Raw genomic sequence first — 20,473 nt, 5'->3', positions numbered from 1 at the left:
GGAAAATGGACTAACCTAACTTCACTTGCGGCTCCATTCGCGACAGCATACATGGGATTTGCATGCAAAATGATGGCGTACATGTTTTCCGGAGAGACTGAGAATATTCATGAAAACCCACTGAAAATGTGTAGAAATTGCGCTGGAAAATTGATTTCCTGGTTTTTCTTGGACAATATTTTTAAAGAGATTGGCGTGAAGAGCGCATTTTCAGCTGCGAAATCGCTTCCGGAATTTCCTTGGCACCCGGAAGCGAGTTCGGCCCTGGAAGTGTCACAATGTTGTCAAACTCGTTGGATTTCAGGAAGGCCGAAAACGGGGTTTTCATGGAGGAAAAGGTGCTCGTGAGTGTGGAAAAAAGGCCCTAAATCGCATTTTCTGGCCGGAAAGGCATCACAAAGGCGCCCTTAGAGGTCGCAAAAGGTGAGCAAAACGTTCCAAAGTCGTGTTTGTGGTGTTATTCGGGTGGATTTGCCACCTTTTTGGGGCGCCAAGTGTGCGAGAAATGAGGTGCGCTTCGGGGTGAGTGCATTGACACGGTCATTTCTTGACACTTGGGCTTTGTCCAAAAATGAATTTGCAACTCTTGCACGACATTGGAGTGAAATATTCATGAGTGGCGCAGCGCTAAACAGTTTGTCTTCTGCAGGCACTGAATTTCCCAGCGCAAGAAGTCAAAGTGCGTGCAAATTGAGGTGCGAGAAAAACCTAGGAAAACATGGACAGTCCGTGCGAGTCTGAGAGTTCCCTGGACGGAGTCATGCTGCCGCCCAGCCCGGTTTCCCGGGAGCAACTGACGTGAGTTGAACGATCTTTGTCACAAGCCACCAGCACTGACTGACGCCCCCTTTTTCGCCCCCAGGAAGCGGATCGAGAGCCTGCAGCAGCAGAATCGCGTGCTCAAGGTCGAGATGGAGACGTACAAGATCCGCGTGAAGGTGCTGCAGGAGGAGAACCGCGCCCTGCGCCAGGCTTCAGTCATAATTGTAAGTAGAAATGCCCGGAATCCGCAATGGCAGCTGGCCAATGCCTCCTCGGCATCAGCTGACGCTCACCTGAGCGCCGAGGCGCATTAATTCGCGGTATTTGTGACCACAGAAGCGCAGCGAAGAGTGAATCATATCAATTTGGTTGTAAATTTTATCTAAACCTATTTATAGAGCGCATTTTTGCCACCTTTCTTATGTAAGACCACCTTTTTAGGTAGTGCTTTTTCACGAGGGTTTTTCTGATACATTTTCATTGGCTTCTTACTGGAATCCAAAAGGAATTTTATGACAAAATCTGCCAATAAGACTAACAGTTCGTTGATTAGTCCGGTGACAAGAGTCATTTCATATCCTAAAGGCGACAATTTGCCTTGAATGTAAGGCAAAAACAAGGTGTTGCTGGAAAGATCTCAATGCAAGCTGCAACACAATGAATTTCTTATCTAAATCCGCGCCTCAGAAGCTGAGAAATCAAGGGAAAAGTATTGTAAACACGTTCAAAATGGCGGCAATTTGTATTAAAACGATCGATACGATTACTTGTACAATTGGGATTCTCTTCCTGCTCTTCATTATAACGTATTTTGTTGGCCTTACTTATCGCTCTGTCGCCTTTCCGCAGCAAGCGAAGGCGGAGCAGGAGGAGGAGTACATCTCCAACACGCTGCTGAAGAAGATCCAGGCGCTGAAGAAGGAAAAGGAGACGCTGGCGCACCACTATGAGCGCGAGGAGGAGTGCCTGACGAACGACCTGTCGCGCAAGCTGGACCAGCTGCGCCAGGAGAAGTGCAAGCTGGAGCAGACGCTGGAGCAGGAGCAGGAGTGTCTGGTGAACAAGCTGATGCGCAAGATCGAGAAGCTAGAGGCCGAGACGCTGGCCAAGCAGACGAATCTGGAGCAGTTGCGGCGCGAGATGATCGAGCTGGAGAATACGCTGGAGCAGGAGCAGGAGGCGCTGGTGAACAAGCTGTGGAAGCGCATGGACAAGCTGGAGGCAGAGAAGCGCTCGCTGCAGATCAAGCTGGACCAGCCCGTGTCGGATCCCACCAGCCCCAAGTACGAGGAGCTGTCGGCGGCCACGAACGGCGACACGGCCACGAATCTCAGCTCGCACATCCAGACGCTGCGCTCGGAGGTGATTCGCCTGCGCGCCAATCTGGCGGCGGCGCAGAAGGAGACGCAGGAGAAGATGGCGCAGTTTGCGCAGGAGGAGCGCTGCATTGGGCTGCGCGAGGAGAACCTGCGCCTGCAGCGCAAGCTGCAACTGGAGGTGGAGCGCCGCGAGGCGCTGTGTCGCCACTTGTCGGAGTCCGAGTCGTCGCTGGAGATGGAGGAGGAGCAGCGCCTGGGCGAGGGCGGTCTGCTGGCCGGCATGCACCACCGCCAGCGCACCACCAGCAGCCCCGTGCCGTACAGCCCGTCGAGCAGCCGTCCGCTGAGCCCGGGCACGGCCAGCCGCCACTGCGTCTCCTGCGGACAACTGCTGGTGAGCCTCTCTTTCTCCTTTCCCTTGCAGCCGCGCGCGCGCGCCAAAGAGGGCCAAAAACCGATGGAATCCTCGCTCTGAGGATTCCTGACTTCTGACCAAGTGGTAAATTTAAACAAGAATATCAAGAAATCCTGTCGCAGTGAACAAAAAATGGCCAGTGCATTGCGTGCGAAATGATTTTTGATAATCTTTTATCCGCCACATTCGACGCCCTCTTTTGCGCTTTGTGCGACTGTATAGACAATTTCATGCCTTGTTTCATCGGGGAAAACCTTAATGTTTTCGCCACGTTCGCGCACGAAAAAAACGATTGTCTGTGAGTTGAAGTACAGCGTGAAATTGAGGATTTTCACTATTTGTTCAGGTGCCTCCATCGTCCACTCCTTTGGCCAATGTTTTCCATCCTATTGTTTCAGCACCCATTTCTGTGAGTTTTATTTTATCTCTCTCTCACTCTCTTTACCTTTCTGTCCGTATTTTATCACTCATTTTGTTATGGTTCTGTTGATTTTATTGTATTCCTCTTGCAATCTTTCATGTGTTGTTTACTGTTTATTCCGTAGTGAGGTTGAGTTGAAAGTTGTTATCTTAGACAAAATTGTTTAGTTTTTAACCCTTCGAGGACGATAAGGTGCCAATGAAGTGGGATTTTGGCTGAAAAATGTAATTTCTAAGACATCTTTTGAGCTCTCAGAGCTGTTAAAATGACTTTGAGATGGTAAAATTGAAGTGTTGCGGCTCTAAAAACTGCACTTTTTATACTAGGAATTCTTTCTTTCAATTGTAGGTAAAATCTTGAGACATTTTGCCACACAATAAGTGTTTTTGCCGACAAATAAGACAAGTTTCATGGCATTGAGGCACTTTATTGACAAAATAACTTCTCATTCTATGTTCCATTTTCACGTAATTTACCGCCTGTCGTCCTGGAAGGGTTAATAGTGTGGTTGGAATTGTTGGTGCTGATTTTTCTTCATCTCAGACGCGCTGCGAAGAGAGTTTTGACGCGAGGATTTGTGTGTGTTTTGCAGGGTCGCCGCACGAGCGAGAGATTCATCAAGCCAGCAATTCCCACGCCGTCGCTCGCCGGCGTCTCCAGCAGCGCCGCCATGGCGTCCGCGGCGGCCACGCTGACGGTCAGCAACCCGCCGGCCGGCGGCCAAGCGGCCAACTCTCCGCAGCAAGCGGCGAGCGTCTCGTTTCCGGGCAGCAACAGCGCGTTCATCCAGCCGGCGAGTCCGATGGACACGTCCGTGTGCAAGGACTAAGCGTCTTCCTGCCAACGCGCATGATTTTACCTTTGCATTTACGAGCGGCGAGTTAAGTTTACTCGGAGAGGAGTTTGTTTTGCATAACACTTTCATCACTTTGCGAGAGACTCGACGAATTATTCCTTTTGAGCATCGCTTTGCTGTTCGCCAATGAGTCGCGGGGGCAATGAGTGGATTTTGGAACGCGCGAACGAGGATGAATATATATGCATATATATTGAAGTTCTTTTTTAGCATACAAAGACACGTTAAATGTAAGATTGGAGAAAGGAATAGAATTTAGGAGATTTAAGCTGAGAATTGTTCTAATCGTGCACAGTTTTATGCGATTTTCAAGTCACATTTATTTTGCCTTCTGTGCTATTCTTACGTATTCATATAGAATGTACCTACTTTTATCACCTTTTCTGGGTTTTTGGGAAACCGCTAAGGTTCTTTATGACTTATTATAGCTTCCTCCTGAATTGGGGAGATCCATGGAAATCATTTCATTATTATATCGCGTGTGTGTGTAAATAGGAAGAAGTGGAGAGAAGACGAAAGTCACTAAAAAAATACATGAAAAGTCGTTTAACAATTAAGATAGTTGCAAGAATTGACCGTTTCTTTTAGAGAACTATTTTGGAAGAAGAAAGAAAAATTTCAATGCGAACTTTTGCCAAAAAAAATGAAGAAAAATTTAATGAATGTCACACAATTTCAAAGAAAGAGAAAAAATTCAAAAGAACATATTTGCCTTAATGTGCTTAGATGTGTAAGGATAAGAAAAAAAAATCTCTAGGAATATCAAGTAAAATAATCAAGAGAGGATGAAAGAAACTATTTTAGGTGTTTAACTTTTTCGAGAGGCGGCGAGAGAAAGGAGTGTAAAATTGGTGGATTAATGTCCGGAAAGAGCAGATAAGTCTCGTTCTTATAGTCTATTCCAAGTGTAGAGTGAAGAGATGAAATTAAGGATGAAAATTATTAACACAATTAATGTGATGAATTAACATGATATAAATAAATTTAGCTTTTTTTCTAGAAATTTTGCCTCAAGTTTCTCTTGATATTTCAGTTTGTGGAAAAATTTCAAACTGTCATGAAGAACGGTGCGAAATAGAGCTGAAAGAAAACCAAGAAAATGCAAATTTCTTCAAGAATTTCCTTCCTTTTGAGCAACTTAGCGAAGGCACTTAGCAGAGGCACTTACTTAATTCGGCCTTTTCGACAAAAGGACATCAAACAGGACTCTCGAAGCAAAACGTCTCTGAAGAAAATATCTTTTTGCGTAAGTATACATTGTAAGTCAACAGTCTAAGAAATATTTTAATTCGTGCAGCAATATTTATTTCTCAAAGAAAAAACCTCATTTATGTGTGGCCAACAGATTTTATTCTCAATAATTGTCGAAAAAATAAGAGAGGGTGTTACATAAGATATTCGCAATAAACCTTTGACTAAATCGAGGGAGAAAATACTATTAAAATGCTTCTTTTGCCCTCATTTTCGTCTTATATCTTAAACACTATCTAAAATTGTTTTTTTTTCTCCTTTCATTCCCACCCGATATATTCCCATTGAAGATCTCTTAACTTTCAATGAAAAACAAAACACAATTAAGAGAGGGAAATATTACTCGAACAACAACAGAATAAGAGAAGATCAATGAAAGAAAACTACATTAATGTAATTGTCTTAATACTGGAATAGTTAAGTACTGAAAAATGTAACAAGTTTCTTATTCATCGTGAGTGATTTCCTCTGGCAAATTGCACTAACATCTCATCAGCAATATTGGAGCTTTTTGGGAGTGTTTTTGTCTTTTTTCTTTACTCTAATGCTTGCTTTGTTGTGTTTCTGAGTGGTTTTTTTTCATGCAGCGTAAAGCGGTTTTGCGTGATGTCTCTAAAATTCCTGTTGCAGTTTTTTCTTCACTATCGATTAGCTTATTTTCTTAGGATCATTAATTCCCTATTTTTCTTCTTTTTTTTCTCGTGAGCAGAGGAGGTTTTCCATGCTTTATGCTACAATTTTTCTACAAATTCCCATTTTTAATTCAGAACGATGATTCCAATTCCTTACAATCTACACAAAATATTCTCAAAGAGCTCAAAGTCAATCCAAAAAGAGGTGGTTTTTCACTTCAATCGCGCCCAATTGCATCTTTTAATCCCAACCATTTTCTCCTAAATTACGTTCGTTAAGTTCGAAGAGCTTGTTTTCCTTTTTACCCCCCATATAACACAGCAATTCGCGTTTCCCTGCAACCGATTTTTGAGGACTGTGACCAACAAAATGTGTGGAATGTGTGATAGAGTCTGTCTTGGATGAATCACAACGGAAGTGAGGATGAAACAAGTAAAAGGACGGGCTCTTAACACCTATAATTCGCCTTCCCGCCCAGCGACACCGTTTGCGTGTGCTGAAAGAAGTCCGCCAATCGCATGAGACGCCTGTACAGCGTGAGAAATTCCTCAAAATCGGTCCTGGGTATAACCCAATATTATTTGTGGTGCCATTCCGCCTTCGCGTCCTGCCTGCCGCTCAAGTCCACCGGCCGCTCGCCCAGCTGGATCGCCGACGTGTCCGTCATGGGCAGCGGCTTCGCCACGCCGATGCGCACCACACCCTTGGCAGCGCCCTTCAGCGCCTGCACGGCCTGATCGAGCGACGCGTTCTCCAGGTTGATGTCGTTCACGAACAGCAGCCGGTCGCCCGGGATCAGGCGCCCGTCGAGCTGCGCCACGCCGCCCGGCACCAGCGAGCGGATGACGATGAGCGTGTCGTTGGAGTCCAGCGGGTCCTGGTAGTCCAGAATGGAGAAGCCCAGGCCGCGCTCGCCCTTCACCAGCTCAATGATCTGCGGCTCAGAGCTCCACATCGCCAGGCCGGTCAGAGGCTCCAGGGATCTGCAAGACAGCACACCGTGAGACTTCCAATTCGACTAAATGTACTCAAGTTCGCTCACCTGGACTTCATCTTGACGAAATTCTCGTCCGTTTGGCTGGACGCCGACGTGGCCAGACTGCCGTCAGACTTGGCCTTCACCAATCGCTCGGACGCCGGCGTGAGATTTTCGAGATTGGGCGAGCTCTGGAAGCCCAGGCCGAGTGCATTGCAGATGTTCTCCTCCGTGAATGGCACCATCTGGTTCCGGTCGCGCGCGCACACCATGCGCACGTCCTGCGGCAGTTCCTTGAGGATGGACACCACTTCCAAGTGGTTCATACCCAGTAGACGCTGCCCGTTCACCTCCAGCAGCTCGTCGGCCGACTGCAGCAGCCCGTTCTGGCCCACGGGGCCCTCGGGCAGGATGGAACGGATGTAGTGGTGCGGGCGCACCTCGCGGCCGCCCTCCACGTCCACCGTGCCCTCCAGCGAGATGCCCAGGCCACTGACGGGCGTGAACTTGCGTATCTGCGCCACCACGATGATCACGTCGTTGCCCACGATCGCGTGCCACTTCTTCCGGATGGCCGCCTCGATGTCCTCCGTGAGGATGGGCTCCACGAAGTACTTGTGCTTGTTGATGGTGGCGATGTTGGCCGTCTCGATGATGCTCATCTTACGTGGCTGCACGATCAGTTCCTCCTCGTCCTCGCCCAGCTCGTCTTCGACGTCCTGCGGCAGCTCCGCCTTCGTCTCCAACGAGTCCCTGGCCAGCGCCAGCTTCCGCCCGCCATCCATCGAGTGCTTCTTCTCCAACAGATCCGGCACAGAGCCGATCGAGTGCTTGCGCTCGTCGTCGCGATAGTGCGAAGACGCGCTCAACGGACGGCCGGGATATTGTACGTGCGGCGGCGTAGCCGGCGTCGAGGGCTTCAGCTCATTGGCGGCGATCGCCTGCTGCAGCTGCTCGTACTTTGGTCCCCTGAGATAGCGCTCCAGGCAGAGACACACCACGGCGCCGCTCTTCTTCAGCACGTCCACGGCCTCGTGGTTTGAGAAGCCCTGCAGTGACTGCCCATCCACCTCGATGATGCGATCGTTCACCTGCGCGGCATAATTTGGGATTTCAAAAGAGATTCAAGATTTCTACTCAATTGACTCACCTGAATCCGCCCGCTCACGTCCGCCGCGCTGCCCGGCGAGACGCTCTTCACGAAGATGCCCGACAGCTCCTCCTTCTCGCACACGTAACCGGCGATCGTGATGCCCAGGCCATTGCTGTCCTTCGTCAGCTCTACAGTGAAGCGTTCCGTCTCCGGCAGCTCCAGTTCGCCCAGAGGCGGCGACAGCCTGGGCCGCATGCTGATGTCGCCGCTATACTTGAAGCGCTGCTCCGCCTGCGACGACGACGTGGGCGTGGACGGCGTCGAGGTATCGCCGAAGATCTCCGGATAGCCGGCCGCGATCAAGTAGCGTTCCAGCTCCGCCGGGTCCGTGAGAAGGCGCGACGGCACGATCGCCGTGCCCTCGACGTCCTGCGTGGCCGTCATGGGGTCCACGGGGCGCGCCACCACCAGCCGCACATGCGTGCCGGACTGTCGCAGCACGGACGCCACCTGCTCGGACACCATGTCGTGCAGATTCACGTCTCCGATCTGCAGGATGTGGTCGCCGCTGCGCAGCCGCTGGTCCCTATCCGCCACGCCGCCCGCCAGGATCGTCTTCACGATCACGCCCGCCGTGCGCGCGCCGATTATGCCGAAGCCCAGGCCCGTGCCGTCGTTGATCAGCTCGATCGCCTGGATCTGCGCCCACTCGGATGGGATCACGTCCGCATGCTTCGCCGACGCTTCACTCACGGCCGACTGCGGTCGCTCTTCGTCGCTCACGCCGCGCGACTCGTCCTTCTTCGTCAGCGAGGAGAACTGCAAGAGGAAGTCGTGAGTTACTCACAAGACGGAAATGCCAGACATTGGAGAATGATAGGCAGAAAATTATCGTGAGCGGATGAATTAGCAGCTAATTGAATGGCTTTGTGGATGTTTTGGTGAACTAATTCCGTAAACAAAGCAAAGAACTGAATCATCAGCAGAAAAAACAATGAATATAAAGCACCGAATTTGCAGAATGAAGCGAGAAAAGAGGCGAAAGTAACTCAAAGGCCACCGAAATACTCAAGTGGAATTGCTTTTGGGGCCCTGCCGAGGGTTAAGTGAGCGCGTGAGGCAAATGAAAACAATTCGGGGCGTTTCCAGAGACGAGTAGAGAGTTGTTTATCAGAGAAATCCGCCGAGCACTCGTCCGGATCACTCACCTGGTGCGACTCCATGGACAGGATCTGGTCGGACACGCTGCCGATAGGCCCAGAGAGGCTGTTGAAGTTGTGCGCAACCGTGGACGGACTGACGGAGTCGCGGGGCGACAGCTGGGCGCTGGGCACGCGCTGCTCGTCCGGATACTCGGCGTACAACTCGGGCGTCGCGGGCACGGTGAGCACCAGGTCGCCGGACGCCGTGATGTCGAAGTCACCGGCGAGGATGGAGGGGTGCTTGGCGATCTGCGTGTTGAGCTCCGCCAGAGAGTCCTGCACCTGCACAATGTTGCGGAACACGGGATCCGTGAGGATGTCCAGAATCAGCTTCAGGTCGTCATTTGTCGCTTGCTGCAGCTTCGGGTCGTCGGACTCGTCGATGACCTTCTTGATGGCCTCAATCTGCTGCAGGGCGCTCGAGATGTCTGCGTTCAGGTGCATCCTAGCGATTCGGTGGGCAGAGGAACCAGGAAAAACACTCCCTCCGAAAACACGAAAATATAGGTCGAATTGCGGTGGAAATAAAAGGAAATGCGCGCGACACAACCGCCCAGATAACGAATGTACACGCAACCGGAACTCTCACTACACGCAACGCGACAGTCAGAACATTTTCCAGGGCCCTTTTTGGGGATGAAATCCGCGAAAAACCACTTCCTGCACTTTTGCCACGGACAGAAAATGTCAAATCGATGAGAAATCGCCGCCGCCAGCGCCTCTTGCGGGATTTGCGCGCGAAAGTGGTGAACCAGCGCTGTATTTTCCAATGCGGATTGGAGGCGAAAGTCTTTTGGCGCGGTGGAAAGCATCGAGAAAATTACCAGTAAACAAGCCAATAAAATGTTGTCTGGGGAAAATTCATTGAATTTGTAAAAGCTAATAAGCTGATGGACTCAACGATTGCAGTAATGAAAGCAAACCCACTCTTAATGACTCAGCATTTATCTTTAATCTTGCGATAAATTGTGTAATCTGGGACTCATTTTACTGAATTCTCGGAATTCTCTGAACTTACCTGACCCAAGCATTCCTCAGAGATAACAATGAGAGACTTCCTGGATTCCCCTCTGAAAGGGAATAAACATATCAAACGTGGACTTTAGCAAAATTTGTCCCAGATTTATTTAAGATATATTTTCAGCATTCTTTCTAGTCAAAATATGGTCAGTACAGGAAGAACACGAACAAGAAAATGACCAAGAGAACCGCAGAGACGATCAGTAAGTTGCGCTTGAGTGAGAACTTCTTGTCCAGAGCATTGAAAACTGCCACGAGTGACGCGGTGACACTCTGCTCAGGATTATGAGCGCGAGTTGCGGAGGATTCGCTCCTGAAGTGAGTGCTTCCGGTGTCCAGGCGCTGCGCTTTCAGCTCAGAGAGTCGTCGCGTGAATTCGCTCAAGTATGGCGCGTCCAAGTTCTCGCGCGGTTGACTCTCGCGAGCACGGCCGGAGCTGCCCAGCGTCGAGTACCTGCCCTCGTAGCTGAGTCCCGGAGACCTGACACTCGAGAATCCGCCCAGAGTGCGGCGCGTGGCCTCGAGAGTGCTGTTGGGCTTGAAAGTCGCCGACGGCGGCCGGTAGCGATACTGTGAGAATACGGGCTCCGGCGCCTCGTCCACATCCATCTCGTCGCCGGCCTCTTGCTCCTCCTCCTCCGGAGACTCCTTCACGGACTCGATGACTTGCTTGTAGGATGTCGTGACGACGTCGCTCCTGGACAGCGACGGAGATTTAGACTTTGAGCGCCTCGGTGGACGCTGCGTCAGGATGTCATCAACATCATCGTCACTGTCATCGATGATCTCGTAAATTGTGGGCGCCACGGACAGTTTCGACGTAGCTGGAACGCTCTTCTGGGTCGCAGGCACCACAGGAGTGGGCGTCACGCGTCCGGAACGACGTGTCGGCGTCGCCACAGTCGCTCTCCTGTTCACCTCTGCCTTCTTGGGCGTCGCCTTGGCCGCTACTTGTTGCGATGGTTGCGTTGCGAGGTCCTCATCGGAGGAATACTGAACGACCGCTACAGTTTCCCGGCGAGTCTTCGTCTTGGCCTCTTTCACGTGATTCCGGATGCGCTTTATCAAGAGCTTGCGCGTAGTGTCAGTGATTGGAATCTTGGGCAGGCCGAGCTCAGTCATCCTGTGCATGAGCTCATTGTTGGAGAGCGCCTCCAAGTTATCGGACTCCGCTGACATGACGCCTAACCTCACTTCTTAGCGTCTTGTTGGAATTGCCTGCAGAAAAGCAATAAATCCAATTAAACTCGTGCATCTACGCCACGACATATTGTTGATGGATGATTCTCACCTATTTTACATACAATTAGAAAGCTTTTAATGGGAACACAAAAAGCAGCGGCACAAAATCCACAAAACAGCGACGATCTTTTGAAATTTACGGCGCTGTTATCGCAGTGAAGTCGTTTAACGGCAACCCAACGACGCGAACTTGCATGCCAGTTCGTAGTTCTTTTGTGATCACCACGCCCTCTCGTCTGACGAGTTGGAGGTATTCCCAAGTATTTTTCACAGATTGCGTAGAAATTTCAGCAGAAATCTGGAATTTTCTTCTTTGTCATCACAACACAACAAGTACAGCATCGTGAGTTCTTGCAATCTGCAGAGTTCAACTTGAAGCAGAGAAATTTCAGTGAATTGCAACAGTAAAGGTGTTTTCAGTGGCAGTAAAAGAGAAGCAACAAAGATGTCTTACAGTTTCGAGTCATTCGCCAGGAATATGGGCATGAAAATGTGAGTTCAGGGATATTGGGGCGCGCTCAGTGGGATGGAAAGGTGATCTTTGGCTGTTACTCTTGCAGTGAAGCGCCCGTGCGCACGCATCTGGCCAAGGTGTACTGCTGCCTGGCTGCGACGACTGCCGTGGCCTCGACTGGGGCCTTCGTGCACATCCGTGGCATCTGGGAGGCGAGCATCCTGAGCGCCCTGGCCTCCATTGCGCTCGTGCTGGCCCTCCACTTCATCCCGGACAACGGCAAGAACCTGCTCACGCGCCTCGGCCTGCTGCTGGGCTTTGGCTTCTGCACCGGACACTCGATGGGCCCCCTTCTTGATCACGTGATCCTCCTGAACCCGCAGATCATCGTGACGGCGCTCGTGGGCACCAGCGTGGTGTTCTTCTCTTTCACGGCCGCCGCGCTGCTGGCACGCCGCGGCCAGTACCTCTTCTTGGGCGGCATGCTGTTCAGCGTGATGAGCTACATGGCACTGTTCAGCCTGGCGAACATCTTCTTGCGCTCCAGCCTCGTGTACCAGAGCCAGCTGTACATCGGCCTCGGCGTGATGTCCGCCTTCATTCTGTACGACACGCAGGCGATCATGGAGAAATGTCGCATGGGCAGCAAGGACGTGGTCGGCCACTCGCTGGACCTCTTCTTCGACCTGGCCAGCGTGTTCCGCCGTCTGCTGATCATCCTGTCGCAGAAGGAGCAGCGCGAGCAGCAGCGCAAGAAGCGCAACAACTAAGCATTCCCGCGTGAGTAATTCAATGTCATTTGGGATTCAGTGTATTTTTGTTTGGATGTGCAAAATATATATCGTGGGCGAGGATTCCCTTCACAGAGAAAAAGAGATAAATTATCCAGAATATTTTAATATGTTCGGAAGAAAAAATTCAATTGGTGAACTCAAAGGAATATACAATGAAATGTGGTGTTATTATTAATTCAATAAATCAATACTTGTGTATAGATTTCTCATGCTTTGCCTCTGCAGACCACAAAGAAGTGGCTGAAGTGCCCTCAAGTTGTGACGGTGGGAAAATTACCGCATTGAAGCTGCCCAAGAAGTGATGGAATGTTTGGCGATCTTGAAACAATATCTCGGCAAGGATTTCGTGATAAAATAGGTCTTGCTCTCCTTAGGTTTCTCGTGTGAAATTGAAAGAGAAACTCTGGCATCTGTTCAAATGATTTTTGAACATTTTACACTTCTTCATATTACACATGAATTATAACTCGATTTATCTGGATCACGAAGAAAATGGTGACGCTTTTTATTTATAAATGACTCGAGAAGAAAACAAACAGACTGAAGAAAGGTCTCTTGGACACACATTTTCAGTGCTTTGCAAGAAAACTGTGGTTAATTTAAAGGATAATGAATTTCCATGCATTTCAATCCTAGTTTTGATAGGAATTTATCGATTATATGAGTTGAAATTGTTCTACTTTCATATCTTTACAATTCTAATATCAAAAGTTGGCAAAATGATGGTGAAATTTCTTGAAGCTCGAGTGGTTAAAGGAATTAAAGTTTTTACAATGTCACTAGAGGTTCATATTTACACAGAAAGTGGATACAAAAGTGCTCAAGTATTAATAATATAGACTTAGAAGAATTTTTATGACCTTTTCCGCGTGATCAAATCCGTTGGCGCAAGAAATTTCGTCGAAAAGCTTCCAGTAGCAGCTGCTGGCGGCGCCACGGGCGTATAACAGTTTGTATGCCAGTCATTGGAAGTTTTCGGCACCAAAACAACATCGCGAAAAAAGTGATTTTTCCGCAGTTTCCGCTCGAAAATCGTCCCTTTGCTGTGTGTTTTATGTTAAAATGGCCATATTCGATGCATTCCACTCGTGCATGTGGTTCGAGGCCACCAGCCGACGCAATGCCTTCGCCGCGATAGTGTCCGGACTCTTCGTAAGTAATCTCTCTCTGTCTTCCCCTGAGGATTTGCGGCTTTGTGTTGAGATTAGATGACTCATTGTCCTCTGCTGTAGTTCTTTATCGGCTGGTGGCTCATCATCGATGCCTCCACGGAGAGCGGCGGCGGTCTGGATGGGGCGCACCACATCTGTGGCATCCTCGGGAGCATCAGCTTCTTCATGGTGAACGCCGTCTCGAACTCAATGGTGAGGAAGATGATTCCCGTACGGACTGTCTTGTTCTAATGCCCGTGGCAGATTTCAGAATCGTACAGCGGCGGCAGACTGAGTCAGCGCGGCGCCCGGATCTGGCTCTTCGTGGGCTTCGTGCTCGGGTTCGCGGCAATAATTGCGGCTGTGTGGATCATGATCGCGGAATTCTCACTCCCGGAGGAAAAGGGCAAGTGGCCAGGCGTGGCACTGCTGCTGCAGAACCTCTTCATCTTCCTGGGATCCCTTGTGTATAAGTTCGGCCGGTCCGAGGCTGACACGGAATTTGGCTTCTAGGCACGCTTAAGTTACTGTCCTTCTGTCCTGTCCGGTCCCCTTTGCTCCTTTCGCTATTCAGAGATTTACGTTTTCATGCAATTTCTCGAGAAGAAAACCATCTTCTGTCCATCAAGTCGCATCATATGTGTAAATCCCTAAGAATCAATTCATTTAGTAATTTATATTTTACAAGAAAAACACTTAATAAAGAGATTTCTTGATAAATTTCCACAAGCACAACTTTGAACATTAGGCTTTTGCGGCTTTATTGAGTCAAACATCCAAAGATACTGAGTATAAAAGGGAGAGAAGCACCCGGAAGAGGACAGAGATAATGGACGAATCGCTTATAGGACGTTCGGGCAGTCGCCCTCGTTCTGGAGGCACCATTGCGGCTGCAGCGAGTCTGCCGCCACGCCGTTTTCCACAAGGCGCTCCCTGTGGATCAGCATGCGCGACTCCGCGTCGCGCCAGGAGTCCGACGGATCTGTCCAGAGACGCTCGGCCAAGGCGCTGGCGCGTGGCCAGAAGCGCGAGTCCAGAGCATAATCGTCCGCCTGCTCAGACCACAACGCCGCCTCAGCGCCCAGTACCTGGCTCACCTTGCTGCCCGCCAAGGCGCTCAGGCTGTTGTCGTACACCTTCTGCCAGCCCACGTACGGCGAGCACCAATTGTGGCCATCGCTGACCCAGCCCTGGAAGCCACAGTCGAAATACAATGCTTCGTAGTTGGAAAAGATGAGATTGAAGCCGCGATTGAGGAGATCTTCGATCTTGGGATCATCTCCCTTCGTCCAGATCTGGATGATGTAGCGATCCTTGTCTAGGTAGTCGTCCACATAAGGCACGTCTGTCAGGCGACTGGTCCAGAGGATGATTGGCACCTTGCCTGGCGACACATTGTCCCATCGCTGCAGAGCCTTGTCCTGGAATTGTCCCCAGAGACGCATGAAGTCCGACTCCTCAAGTTGCCAGCCACGCTGCAACATATACTGCTGCAGCTCTGCGCTGGAGTTCCAGCACGACACGGACACCTCGTCGCCGCCCATGTGGAAGACGAACGGCTGCTCGAACATCTCATTAAACTCCCGGTAAATGTCCTCTAGCACGTCGTACAGCGCGTCTCTGGACGGATCCAGCTGCCCGCACGGCGGCTCCACGCAATAGCGCGACCACGGCTGGGCATTGAAGCACACCGTCAGGTTCTTCTTCTGCCATCCCTCGCCCACATGAGCGGGCGCATCGAACTCCGGAATCACGCGCACGCCGCGAATCCTAGCGTACTTGACGATGTCGCGCACGTCCTCCGCCGTGTAGATCTTTTCTGGCGTGTAGGCGCCGTAGTCCGAGAGATCGGGCTGCGATTTGATCACGACAGGGAAGCTGTGAGAATCTGTGATGTGCCAGTGATAAGTGTTCAGCTTGACCATCGCCAGGGCGTCGATTGTCCTCTTGATCGCCTCCACGGAGTAGTAATTCCGCGAAGTGTCGAGAGAGATGCCGCGATGCTTGAATGCTGGAGCGTCTTCGATGGTGACATCCGAAATGAGCTGCAATTAAATGTATTTGGCATTAATTTTGCTCTTATAGTTTACTGAACCACAGAACAATTTGGCATAACATAAATCCAATTGGAAAAGCCAATGAATTTGCTCCGCCCCCTCGATTGCCACGCCCACAAAACATCGACTTCTTATTCACTCTAAAATTAACCCAAGAAGCCTCACCTGCAATTCCGTGCGAATATCATCGTAGATGATCAATTGTGAAAGCGTCTCCACGGCGTGACGAGCGCCGTAATACGTGGGCGCCACGATTTTCACCGCCACGTTGCCCACCTCCTCCGTCACTTGGAGCCTGTAGCTCTCGTCCGTGTCGAAGTTGAAGGTCAGCTCCTCCTTGTTCACCACAATCTCCACGACGACCTTCTTGCCGCCGCGCTTCAGTACGTGGCTCTTCGTCACCTTCGCCTTCACTTGATCCAGGAAGCGCTGGCGCGTCTCCTCCCAGTAGAGCTGCTGGTTCTTATACTCGGGAAACTTGAAGAGAACGCTGTCGATGTCAAAGTGAGCCAGAGTGTTGCCCACACGGACATTTCCAGTGGGCTTTGGCCAGAGAGTACCGATGTCCTCGCCGCAGAAGACGCGGCAAACGCCCAGACTCACGAGATCCACTCGATTTTCTGCTTCCACCTTCTTGCATCTGCTCTGGACGCACTCATATCCCCACTTTGGGCTGAAAGATACCGAGAATCACGGTTAATCACTGTGCAAAGAATTGTGCTCTGTGAGCTGTGAAGACCTCTTAATCTGTCGGATATTCTTGGCAATGAAAATAGCTGATCCTGTAATTGCAGCGCCAACAAGAACGCAAACAGACACGAAGAAGACTTTCTCCTTGAATCCCGGTTTCGTGAAAAACATCTTCCGCGACTGTTGAAGTACAAATGATCGGGTTGGCGAGCAAATTGGATTTCAAAGTCAGCCAATCGATAGCATATTGTCTGTTAAAGCCAGGCGCGAATTATCTTTATGGCTTTATGGGTGAATTGCCTGTGTAAATAATTCAATTATCTCGCCCAGAAGACAAGATACCCAAAGAAGTGCAGAGGAACTCCGGCATACAGATGGGTGATTAACCGATTGGTAAACAATTTGAGCTTCTTCAAAACAAACACAATTTTGCCAATTAACGTGTCATCATTGAGGCTGGGTGGAAAGGCGACACGTCGACAATGACACACAACTCTGCGAAGGACGTGAAATTGCATTTAATATTCACCTGGCTTGTGCTGCGATTGCAGCTGTTGCAGAGAGAATACCAATTAATCCTATCAGTCCTTTCATGATTGCGCGTCGAAGATCTCGAAGCTGCAAAAGGCAGAGGCACAAAATCAGACGCTGAGAGTGAAAACACGGGGAAACTTTACCTTGTCTGCAAGCCTGTGCGACACTCTGTGCGAGACTGAAGCATCAGAGACGCTCCGACTGCATATTTATAAGGCAAGGTGAAGATGAAAAACAGCCAGAGTCTCCTGCCCACGCTGGAACGTGTCTTCTGCCTGGCTTTCCTCCTCTATTTACCACCAGCGAGAGCTCAAAGAAACGGGTTTGTCCACTCTTGACAGTGCAGAGAACCGATTAAGTCAGCTGATTTAGTGGTGGCTCAACCCATTCCCATAAATTCAACCGATTCTCAATGGCTATTATCAAATTTTATTCACTTCTCTCCTCTTCTACCCACTGACGCTGGCTCCCTTCTGCGTCAGTGTGTTATCCTCGTAAGTCTCCAGCACGTCCGCCAAGTGCTCGTTGTCTCTGGGCTTCTTGAACTGGCGCTTCTTGTTCGGCGGCTTCTTCCTCTTCGGCATAATCTGCTTCTTGATGCCGTGATCCTGCATCGATCGGATGCCCTGCTTCTCCAGATACTCATCAATCTTCCCGTCATCCATCGCGTCCACCGTCACGGCTCGCCAACACTTCTGGAATTCCTCGTCCACCACGAAATTCGCCGTCTTGTCATTGTAAAACAGGATCTTCTTCTTATCAATCGGCCTGGTGATGTAGACAATCTCACTGGCGCGATTCTTCAGTGCCTTCTCGCAGTGTGGCAGCGATTCCTGCACATCCTCTAGCAGAACGCCTCCCAATCCCTTCAGATCATGCTGCTTCAGCAACTTCAGCAGGCTCTTCCCGTCACGAATCCGATAGACAGGCTTGAAGGCGAATCTGTTGCCCTGAGCGCCTTCTATGACGTCTATTTTGGGATTGTTCACCAAAGCCTCGCTGGCCAGCCACTAAAAAGAGACACATTTCAATCATGAGTGACCTTCTGGATGCGCCCCGTGTCGCTAATTACATTCTTGACGCCAGAACCGATGTCCAGCTGGTTTGTCTCGTCCAGAATCTCCTCCAATGTCAGCGGGTGATCATCGCCGTCCTGATGGCGCGTCCGCATGTGCTTCACGATCTTCGCCAACACACCGAAGCGATACTGAGAGCTTCCGGTCATGGATTTGTAGCTGAAAAACAAATCCCCGCCATCATCTCATCTTTATCTGTCTCTCTTCTCTGCACTCACTTTGTGCTGTCGAGCTTCGGACCGCTGCTCGGCGGCCGCATCTTCTTCTTGCTCTCATCTCTCTGCTGGGAAGATCCCTCGGGACGACTCTTCTTCTCGACCCTATGGAAGAACAACAAATTCAGTAATTTCCTCCTTTTCCTCCAGTGAAAGCCTAGCCATTTGTAAACATCTTACGTGGGAGTCGCGATGGCCCGCTTCTTGAAGGCTTCCCGCTCGCGAAGCAGAGCTGGATCCATTTTTTCGCCGATCTTCCGCACAGGAGAGCTTTAGATCACTTCTCCAACCAAAATCTTCTGCAAAAATGAGTGATTTCACGTGATTTTTGCACTTTTTCACGAGAAACTCACGAAAACAACAACCAATTTCCACCTGACTTTGACACTTCCACTTTTCGGAAATCCGGAATCCAAAGGGTTCATCAATTCCAAAAAATTCATGCTTCGGAGTGATAATAGCTTTTTTGTGCCTCCAGTCACTACGCACTTCCTTATCTCTGGGCTTTAAAATAGCGGCTCACCGGCCGATAATCATCTCAGAAGTGAACAGAACGAGCTGCCGTGACAATGCCGCCAAAAGTGCCGAGTGTGGAAATCTGCAAAGGCGTCCAGATGCCAATGTTTGGCCTGGGAACGTATTTCGTGAGTTTCAAAACCACTTCGCAATCCTAGTCATCCTAGTGGATAATGAAATTGATTCGTTATAGCAACCGGAAGTGGGTGACGCGACAAAATGGGCAATCGATGCGGGCTATCGCCTGATTGACACGGCAGAATTGTACAGGAATGAGGAAGAGGTGGGCAAGGCGATCAAGGAGAAGATCTCACAGGGCGCTGTGAAGCGAGAGGAGCTGTTTGTGGTGTCCAAAGTGTGGTGCCATCACCACCGCGAGATGGACGTCGTGGACGCCTGTCTTAAGAGCCTGCAGAAGCTTCAGCTCGACTATCTGGACCTCTACCTGATCCATGCTCCGTTTGCGGTTAACTATCGCGGAGATGACAAGTTCTTCCCCTACCGGGAGGACGGAGTGCTGGACACGAACGAGGTGGACTTCATGGAGACCTGGAATGGGATGGAGAAGTGCGTCGAGATGGGACTCGTGAAGAGCATCGGAATTTCCAACTTCAACACCCAGCAAATCGACCGGATCCTCGCGGAAGGCAAGGTAAAACCGGCGAATCTGCAGATCGAACTCAATCCGCAGCTCACGCAGAAGGACGTGTTGAAGTACTGCAAGGAGAAGAACATCTCCGTGATGGCTTTCACGCCTCTCGGGCGCCCCAATTTTGAGACAAAGACACCAGCTTTCTTATTTGACGATCGTGTATTGAACATTGGCAAAAAGTACGGGAAAAACGCAAGTCAGGTCATTCTAAGATATCTGGTGAGTACATTTCCAGTAAAATTAGTTGAAATTGCACTGTTATCAGCAGAAGATAGCTTATCAGATTGTCTCTTTATCACCAGATCGACTGTGGAACTTGTCCTATTCCGAGGTCGGTGAACAAGCAGAGAATCGAATCTAATTTCGACATCTTTGATTTCCAATTGACGCCCGAGGAAATCTCTACCATCGATTCCTTCAACGAGAACAAACGCTACACAAAATTCACCGACGCCAAAGGACATCAATACCATTTTCTGCCTCTGGAGGCGTTTGACTAGACGAACACAATAATTTTCGATGCAAATGTTACAATGCTTCAGGAATTTTATCAAAATTGAGTACCTTTTTGTAAAACAAAAATGATATACGGAACCATGTGAAATAAAAAAAAATTCACCCTTTAACTCTTTACGAGCGTCTAAGAATTATTGAGAAAATTAAGCCATTAAATAAGTGAAAGACTAATTTTTCTCTTAGTGCGATCTTTTGCCGAATGGAAATGAAGATGAGTCACAACGAGATGCCACATAACGCTGCTAATTAGGGAATTCACCGGGATTCACTAATCAGCATCATGATATGCAAAGTTCAATCTTGAGAGCGATTTCACAATATTTTTACAAAAAATACTCAAGTTTTAAAGTCGTGAGAGTGAAAAAGGACCATTCAAAGGCTACAAGGGATCGTCAGAGGACAAAAACCTTTATATCCTCAGCGCCTTTTGGCAAAATTGGGATGCAAGTTTCGTCCTTATGATAATTTCGAGGTAATCCTGGACATAATTAAAATACAATTTCTTTGAGTTGGAAATATTTGAGGAAATAAGTGAGAAATGAGTTTATTGGGTTTAGTCAATGCTCAAAGGTGAACTTGTACTGAAATTTACCAGTTTTTCTGCTGAAAGTATCCCAAAGTCAAAGAA

The 20,473-nt window shown here is 49.4% G+C and overlaps 8 protein-coding genes across 11 annotated transcripts; 4 read left to right on the top strand and 4 right to left on the bottom strand.

The window, feature by feature from the left end:
• The first annotated feature begins 292 nt into the window (after positions 1-292).
• Positions 293-4,946, top strand: LOC132260615 (coiled-coil domain-containing protein 6). 3 transcript variants are annotated; one of them, XM_059758852.1, is made up of 6 exons: positions 293-423; positions 650-798; positions 863-986; positions 1,612-2,475; positions 2,843-2,905; positions 3,510-4,776. In XM_059758852.1, exons 2-6 carry the CDS (start codon positions 719-721, stop codon positions 3,744-3,746), a joined length of 1,368 nt encoding a protein of 455 aa, XP_059614835.1. In that variant the 5' UTR covers positions 293-423; positions 650-718; the 3' UTR covers positions 3,747-4,776. The 3 variants fall into 3 exon arrangements, with proteins under 3 accessions (XP_059614835.1, XP_059614838.1, XP_059614837.1); XM_059758855.1 differs by lacking the exons at positions 2,843-2,905; positions 3,510-4,776 and adding an exon at positions 4,807-4,946; XM_059758854.1 differs by lacking the exon at positions 2,843-2,905.
• Positions 4,947-5,249: 303 nt separating this feature from the next.
• Positions 5,250-9,639, bottom strand: LOC132260614 (patj homolog). The gene is made up of 4 exons (XM_059758851.1): positions 8,935-9,639; positions 7,784-8,545; positions 6,700-7,724; positions 5,250-6,640 (listed from the first exon to the last, which is right to left on the bottom strand). Exons 1-4 carry the CDS (start codon positions 9,370-9,372, stop codon positions 6,235-6,237), a joined length of 2,631 nt encoding a protein of 876 aa, XP_059614834.1. The 5' UTR covers positions 9,373-9,639; the 3' UTR covers positions 5,250-6,234.
• A 407-nt stretch (positions 9,640-10,046) lies between these two features.
• Positions 10,047-11,355, bottom strand: LOC132260340 (otefin-like). Its single transcript, XM_059758388.1, has 2 exons — positions 11,240-11,355; positions 10,047-11,166 (listed from the first exon to the last, which is right to left on the bottom strand). Exon 2 carries the CDS (start codon positions 11,125-11,127, stop codon positions 10,096-10,098), a length of 1,032 nt encoding a protein of 343 aa, XP_059614371.1. The 5' UTR covers positions 11,128-11,166; positions 11,240-11,355; the 3' UTR covers positions 10,047-10,095.
• Positions 11,356-11,417: 62 nt separating this feature from the next.
• Positions 11,418-12,640, top strand: LOC132260341 (bax inhibitor 1). The gene is made up of 2 exons (XM_059758389.1): positions 11,418-11,682; positions 11,751-12,640. The coding sequence occupies exons 1-2, from the start codon at positions 11,636-11,638 to the stop codon at positions 12,412-12,414; spliced, it is 711 nt and encodes a 236-aa protein (XP_059614372.1). The 5' UTR covers positions 11,418-11,635; the 3' UTR covers positions 12,415-12,640.
• Positions 12,641-13,306: 666 nt separating this feature from the next.
• Positions 13,307-14,105, top strand: LOC132259400 (transmembrane protein 50A). Its single transcript, XM_059757022.1, has 3 exons — positions 13,307-13,590; positions 13,671-13,802; positions 13,854-14,105. Exons 1-3 carry the CDS (start codon positions 13,501-13,503, stop codon positions 14,100-14,102), a joined length of 471 nt encoding a protein of 156 aa, XP_059613005.1. The 5' UTR covers positions 13,307-13,500; the 3' UTR covers positions 14,103-14,105.
• Positions 14,106-14,431: 326 nt separating this feature from the next.
• Positions 14,432-17,151, bottom strand: LOC132259397 (chitooligosaccharidolytic beta-N-acetylglucosaminidase). Of its 2 annotated transcripts, XM_059757018.1 has the most exons (4): positions 17,014-17,151; positions 16,866-16,954; positions 15,812-16,319; positions 14,432-15,634 (listed from the first exon to the last, which is right to left on the bottom strand). In XM_059757018.1, the coding sequence occupies exons 2-4, from the start codon at positions 16,928-16,930 to the stop codon at positions 14,432-14,434; spliced, it is 1,776 nt and encodes a 591-aa protein (XP_059613001.1). In that variant the 5' UTR covers positions 16,931-16,954; positions 17,014-17,151. The 2 variants fall into 2 exon arrangements, with proteins under 2 accessions (XP_059613001.1, XP_059613000.1); XM_059757017.1 differs by lacking the exons at positions 16,866-16,954; positions 17,014-17,151 and adding an exon at positions 16,386-16,808.
• Positions 17,152-17,276: 125 nt separating this feature from the next.
• On the bottom strand, positions 17,277-18,558 carry LOC132259399 (general transcription factor IIE subunit 2). Its single transcript, XM_059757021.1, has 4 exons — positions 18,342-18,558; positions 18,165-18,266; positions 17,943-18,105; positions 17,277-17,880 (listed from the first exon to the last, which is right to left on the bottom strand). The coding sequence occupies exons 1-4, from the start codon at positions 18,401-18,403 to the stop codon at positions 17,320-17,322; spliced, it is 888 nt and encodes a 295-aa protein (XP_059613004.1). The 5' UTR covers positions 18,404-18,558; the 3' UTR covers positions 17,277-17,319.
• Positions 18,559-18,616: 58 nt separating this feature from the next.
• Positions 18,617-19,955, top strand: LOC132259398 (1,5-anhydro-D-fructose reductase-like). The gene is made up of 3 exons (XM_059757020.1): positions 18,617-18,805; positions 18,871-19,548; positions 19,632-19,955. The coding sequence occupies exons 1-3, from the start codon at positions 18,731-18,733 to the stop codon at positions 19,827-19,829; spliced, it is 951 nt and encodes a 316-aa protein (XP_059613003.1). The 5' UTR covers positions 18,617-18,730; the 3' UTR covers positions 19,830-19,955.
• Positions 19,956-20,473: the final 518 nt, after the last annotated feature.

This window comes from Phlebotomus argentipes, unplaced genomic scaffold (genome assembly GCF_947086385.1).
Source record: "Phlebotomus argentipes unplaced genomic scaffold, Phlebotomus argentipes genome assembly scaffold_18, whole genome shotgun sequence".
Taxonomy (NCBI): Eukaryota; Metazoa; Arthropoda; class Insecta; order Diptera; family Psychodidae; genus Phlebotomus; species Phlebotomus argentipes.
Note: the sequence above shows the minus strand (reverse complement) of the source record. Positions and strands in the feature narration are given on the sequence as shown.

What these genes read in the sequence shown, in the direction of transcription:
- LOC132260615 (XM_059758852.1), top strand. Translation starts at nt 719, where the DNA reads ATGGACAGTCCGTGCGAGTCTGAGAGTTCCCTGGACGGAGTCATGCTG. An exon ending in GCCAGGCTTCAGTCATAATT is followed by an intron (nt 987 to 1,611) that starts GTAAGTAGAAAT and finishes GCCTTTCCGCAG; the next exon opens with CAAGCGAAGGCGGAGCAGGA. An exon ending in TTGTTTCAGCACCCATTTCT is followed by an intron (nt 2,906 to 3,509) that starts GTGAGTTTTATT and finishes TGTGTTTTGCAG; the next exon opens with GGTCGCCGCACGAGCGAGAG.
- LOC132260614 (XM_059758851.1), bottom strand. Translation starts at nt 9,372, where the DNA reads ATGCACCTGAACGCAGACATCTCGAGCGCCCTGCAGCAGATTGAGGCC. An exon ending in ACGTGAGCGGGCGGATTCAG is followed by an intron (nt 7,725 to 7,783) that starts GTGAGTCAATTG and finishes TATGCCGCGCAG; the next exon opens with GTGAACGATCGCATCATCGA. An exon ending in TTCGTCAAGATGAAGTCCAG is followed by an intron (nt 6,641 to 6,699) that starts GTGAGCGAACTT and finishes GCTGTCTTGCAG; the next exon opens with ATCCCTGGAGCCTCTGACCG.
- LOC132260340 (XM_059758388.1), bottom strand. Translation starts at nt 11,127, where the DNA reads ATGTCAGCGGAGTCCGATAACTTGGAGGCGCTCTCCAACAATGAGCTC.
- LOC132260341 (XM_059758389.1), top strand. Translation starts at nt 11,636, where the DNA reads ATGTCTTACAGTTTCGAGTCATTCGCCAGGAATATGGGCATGAAAAT. An exon ending in AGGAATATGGGCATGAAAAT is followed by an intron (nt 11,683 to 11,750) that starts GTGAGTTCAGGG and finishes TTACTCTTGCAG; the next exon opens with TGAAGCGCCCGTGCGCACGC.
- LOC132259400 (XM_059757022.1), top strand. Translation starts at nt 13,501, where the DNA reads ATGGCCATATTCGATGCATTCCACTCGTGCATGTGGTTCGAGGCCACC. An exon ending in CGATAGTGTCCGGACTCTTC is followed by an intron (nt 13,591 to 13,670) that starts GTAAGTAATCTC and finishes CCTCTGCTGTAG; the next exon opens with TTCTTTATCGGCTGGTGGCT. An exon ending in ACGCCGTCTCGAACTCAATG is followed by an intron (nt 13,803 to 13,853) that starts GTGAGGAAGATG and finishes TGCCCGTGGCAG; the next exon opens with ATTTCAGAATCGTACAGCGG.
- LOC132259397 (XM_059757017.1), bottom strand. Translation starts at nt 16,507, where the DNA reads ATGTTTTTCACGAAACCGGGATTCAAGGAGAAAGTCTTCTTCGTGTCT. An exon ending in AATATCCGACAGATTAAGAG is followed by an intron (nt 16,320 to 16,385) that starts GTCTTCACAGCT and finishes GGTATCTTTCAG; the next exon opens with CCCAAAGTGGGGATATGAGT. An exon ending in ATATTCGCACGGAATTGCAG is followed by an intron (nt 15,635 to 15,811) that starts GTGAGGCTTCTT and finishes ATTTAATTGCAG; the next exon opens with CTCATTTCGGATGTCACCAT.
- LOC132259399 (XM_059757021.1), bottom strand. Translation starts at nt 18,403, where the DNA reads ATGGATCCAGCTCTGCTTCGCGAGCGGGAAGCCTTCAAGAAGCGGGCC. An exon ending in CGGGCCATCGCGACTCCCAC is followed by an intron (nt 18,267 to 18,341) that starts GTAAGATGTTTA and finishes GTTCTTCCATAG; the next exon opens with GGTCGAGAAGAAGAGTCGTC. An exon ending in TCGGTTCTGGCGTCAAGAAT is followed by an intron (nt 17,881 to 17,942) that starts GTAATTAGCGAC and finishes GTCTCTTTTTAG; the next exon opens with TGGCTGGCCAGCGAGGCTTT.
- LOC132259398 (XM_059757020.1), top strand. Translation starts at nt 18,731, where the DNA reads ATGCCGCCAAAAGTGCCGAGTGTGGAAATCTGCAAAGGCGTCCAGATG. An exon ending in TTGGCCTGGGAACGTATTTC is followed by an intron (nt 18,806 to 18,870) that starts GTGAGTTTCAAA and finishes GATTCGTTATAG; the next exon opens with CAACCGGAAGTGGGTGACGC. An exon ending in AGGTCATTCTAAGATATCTG is followed by an intron (nt 19,549 to 19,631) that starts GTGAGTACATTT and finishes CTTTATCACCAG; the next exon opens with ATCGACTGTGGAACTTGTCC.